General features: G+C 30.8%; 1 protein-coding gene across 1 annotated transcript; it reads left to right on the top strand.

The window, feature by feature from the left end:
- Positions 1 to 2,126: 2,126 nt before the first annotated feature.
- On the top strand, positions 2,127 to 3,917 carry LOC112802720 (uncharacterized). The gene has a single exon (XM_025846057.2). It carries the CDS (start codon positions 2,462 to 2,464, stop codon positions 3,746 to 3,748), a length of 1,287 nt encoding a protein of 428 aa, XP_025701842.1. The 5' UTR covers positions 2,127 to 2,461; the 3' UTR covers positions 3,749 to 3,917.
- Positions 3,918 to 4,463: the final 546 nt, after the last annotated feature.

The raw sequence follows: 4,463 nt of genomic DNA, 5'->3' as shown, positions 1-4,463 counted from the left end.
TTTGATTGAAGTAGTACTTCAATTCAAAGTTGTCAACATTGTGCAATGAGCGTACATACATGCAAGGATAGTAAGCCAATGGAGTGATGTTTGTCTTTGTATTTAATTGTTGCTTCACTCAATTTTGCAGTTCCAGTCTCTTCCCTACACAATAATGCCTGCAGGAGCTAGTGCTTTATTATTTTTCCCCTTCTTTTATTGCGTTACCTTTTTAAATTGTTTTATAATTCTCTCCCCTCCTATAGCTATCATTGTTTTCTACCTGTAGTGAAAACGTAAAGGAAACGCCTGTGTGTTTCCCTTTTTCTCACCTTAGTTTGTTCATAAATATTAAAAAATTATCAAAATTTATTATTTTTATTATTAATTAATTATTAATAATAAAAAACATAAAATAAAATATTATATTAGATAATTAAATTAAAAAATTTAATTAATAATTAAAAATAACAACAAAAAATAATAAATTTTAATATTTTTTATTTTGTTAACCATTTAAAAGATGATATATAAAAAATGTGAGCAAAATTTAATTTTTAGATTTTATTTTCATTTTTTAAAAAATTCTATTATTCACAAATAAATAAATATTATTGGTGCAACATACTAAATTTAAGGATAAAAATATTTTATTTTGTTAATAATGTTTATAAAAATTTGCACCAAAATTTCTAGTTACTTTTTAATAATATATTTAATTATTTTATCATATTTTCAATTTTTTAAAGACTTATTTAGCATTTGTTACTTTTAAGATTTTTTTATTAGGGATATAAAATTTCAAGTATCATTTTAATAGTTTATCTTAGGGTTCTTTTAATAATAAAATAAAAAATTATTATTTTTCCAAATATGAGTCTTGGACTTTAATTTTTAAAATACGATTTTTTTTTTGCATTTAAGTAAGTTTGCCGGACCCAGACAAACTCTATATAAATTGGCAAGTTCGCCTAAACTCGAACGCACTTTTAATCCATACCATTGTCTAGAAAGTAGTATATAGATCTACAAATAATATATAAGAGTATACAAAAATATACGGAGCATGGCTTCTTCAAGAATTTTTTTAATTATAAATTAAAAAAACAAGCCATATTTAACAATGACAACCATTGTTATCGTATCTAGAAATATAAATACACCAGAATAAGTCATATTTAATAAAAAAATTTAATTATAAATTAAAACAAATAACTATTTTCAAAAAATAATCTACTTTAAATATATCAGATTGAAAAGTTAACAATGGTAACCATTATTATCGTTTCTGAGTATATAAGAGTACACAAAAGTACACAGAAATAACAATCCTCGTTATTTTTGGGAAATAGTTTTTTTTTTTTTAATTTATAATTAAAAATCCTTGTTAAATATGGCTTATTTCAGTGTACTTATGTATTTTTAGAAACGATGATAATGGTTACCATTATTAAATATGGCTTATTTTTTTTTAATTTATAATTAAAAAAATCTTTGAAAAAGTCATATTTATTGTCTTTGTATTTTTGTGTACTTTTTGTAGATCTATATATTATTTGGAAATGATGATAATGGATTAAATGGATTAAAAACGCGGAATTCAAAAATATTAAAGAAAGTTCACCGGGGTAAGGCATATTTAGAAAATTAAAGTTCAGATATTGTTTGGAGAAATATGAATTTTTTTATTTCTGAAAAAATCCGTTTATCTTAAATCAAAATGTATACAAAAATATAATTCTCTTTTTTTCTTCAAATATATATATATATATATATATATATATATATATATATATATATATGAGTTTAATGTTAATAATATCAATCATCTTAGATGAATATAAAAAATATCACTAATTAATCAACCGAATATGAATATATAAAAAAATATGAAATAATTAGGTATTCATATTTATAAGAAAATTTTATAAGTAATATAGTTATTATATTTCATAAATAATATAATCAAATTTGAATCATATCCATGATTAAGATAATAAAAATAATATAATATTCAAAAAATGTTAATTGTGATGCTACAAAAAAGCTTGAATAAAAAAATTAATTGGTTGATCACTCTACTAAAAGAATGTGTAAAATAATTTAAAAAAATATGAAAAATACATCATTGGCCGTGTGATAAATTTCTAAAACTCGCATAATATTTTAAGTTTCAACTATTCAAAAAGTCCCATAAATTCGAATTAGTATAAAATTTGATAAACCGTAAATGATTAAGATTTGATGTACAATAGACATAAAACGATGGATTTATGTAGCATGCTTTCTTTAAAAAAGAATCACTCATATCCCTAGAAAGAGAGACTGCTTCTTGAAGCTAAGTATTTTTTTTTTTACACTTTCTTTCCTCTCTCACTTTTTCTCATCATTGAACCAACTCAATCCCTCTTGTCCAATTTTTTCCCACTCCACGTTTACTAAAGAAAGCTCCATCTAGCAGAGAAATCATCTACTCGTAGCCATGAAGGAGAGAAACAAAGGAGTCTCAGCATACAAGAACAGCATGGATTATTACTACCCATCAACCTCGTGTGAATTCACATGTAAGAAGCACCCTTCTTCTTCGTCTGTTGGTATCTGCGCGCTTTGTCTCGAGGACCGTTTGGTGAAGCTAATCTGCTCGGATTGCGGCGAACAGAGGCTCTCTTCCTGCTCTTGCTCAGACGAGATTGCTACTTCCCATCGCAACTCGTGCACGGTTGACGTGGGAAGCCTTGGCAGGGTCTCGTTCTTGATCGACAACGACAAGAACCAGACGTCGCCGATTCTTCAGAACTTAACAACCTCTTCTTCCTATTCCAATAACAAATTGCACGAAAGAGTGGTAGATGAGGCTACAGTTTTGCGAAGGAGCAGCAGCAACAGCGTCGAGATAAAGAAAAGTAATATCGGTGGAGGTGGCAAATTTTGGAAAATTGGGAAGCTGTTTAGGAAGAACAATAGCAAGAAGGGGAAGGAGTATTATTGTGGGAGAAGTGTTGGTGGTTTTGATGATAACAATGGCAATGGCAATGGCAATTATGTTAATCACATTGCCGGCGGCGGCGCGTGCGTATCGAGGTCAAGGTCGCTATGCAGTTTCCGCGGTGGTGCTCTGTTTGGATCTGAGGACGGTACAGATTCGGTTGTTCCATCAGGTGCGAGAAGCTCAATCTCCGCGGCGAGAAGTTCGGGTGTGAATGGTGGTTTGTTCTTGGAGTCTGGTAGAAGAAGTGGGTACAGTGAAGCTACCGAGCCAAGAAAGAGTGGGTTTGATGGTCTGTTTCTAGATTCTTCTTCTGAGATTATTGATGGTGTGATGAGAAAGGGTAATAATGGAATAATAGATAACGTTGTTGATGGTGGTGGTGGTGGTGGGTTCTATGGGGTTAATAGGCGTGTGTTTTCGCTAAGAGAGAGCGATTTCAAGGGCATGGATGAGTCTAGTTTTATTGATTTGAAGCTTGATTACTCATCGGAATCAAGGGCGGAGCTGTTTCCTCCTTCAAAGATGATGACGAGTGATAACTTCAATGTTAATACACTCCCCGCTTTCGGAAGCACAAGACATGGTGGTGGTGGTGGTGATGGAGATTTTGTTGTTGGGGATGGAGTATCTTTAACAAGTGGAAGAGGAAGGAAGAGCATGAAAGGTTGGAGATGGATTTTCAGATATAGCAATTCAACAAACAGGGGGAGTGCAAGGAAAAGGGATCAACAAGAAGACCTTATGTTCAATGCTCGAGACAAAAACAACATATTTGTGTAGCTCCTTCACTCTTCAGTAGGATACTCTTAATTAAGCTATGGTTTAAAATCTGTCTCCAGTTACTCATAACTTCAAATTTTTCTTTCTTTCTTGTGCAGTACTAATGTCTAATGCGTAAATGTTTTTTGGTTGAGGGAAATGGGAATTTCATTCATATACTTCTTGGAAACTGCCTTGCCAAAAATAAATGTATATCTATCCATAGTATCTTGCTAGAAAGAAAGAAGGAGGAAAGTGCCTCTCTCAATCTCGATCACTAATACTACACAACAATAGTACTTATTAGTAGAATATTAAGCTTGGACCAATTTACAATTTTTCCAATTTAATAATAAACATTGTTACAACTTGCGAGCTCTTTAACAAATGTGGTTGCCGATTTTGACAATTGACATGTTGCTTTTGCTATCTAATATATGGTATAGATTTTAGACATTTTGGATCATCAAAAGCAAGTACTCTGCCAAGGACTTTAAATATTGGTGATCTACTTTATTGGAAGAAAGGGTCATGAAACATAGATGAGACTCTTTCGACTCGTCTTCTTATGTCTAGCAACTCTTGATTCAAATGAAAGAAAGAAAAACCCTAGAAGAAACAGAATGCATAACTAAAAACTGATTAAGTGATGCAGAGCTTAATGCGCCACGTGTCGCGATGCATGCCTTCCTCACCTAATTAAGTGACATTAGTAACTAATTACACATTATATATA

Source organism: Arachis hypogaea, chromosome 5 (genome assembly GCF_003086295.3).
Source record: "Arachis hypogaea cultivar Tifrunner chromosome 5, arahy.Tifrunner.gnm2.J5K5, whole genome shotgun sequence".
NCBI classification, from domain to species: Eukaryota; Viridiplantae; Streptophyta; class Magnoliopsida; order Fabales; family Fabaceae; genus Arachis; species Arachis hypogaea.
The sequence above is the reverse complement of the archived record's forward strand: the minus strand, read 5'-3'. Positions and strand labels throughout refer to the sequence as shown.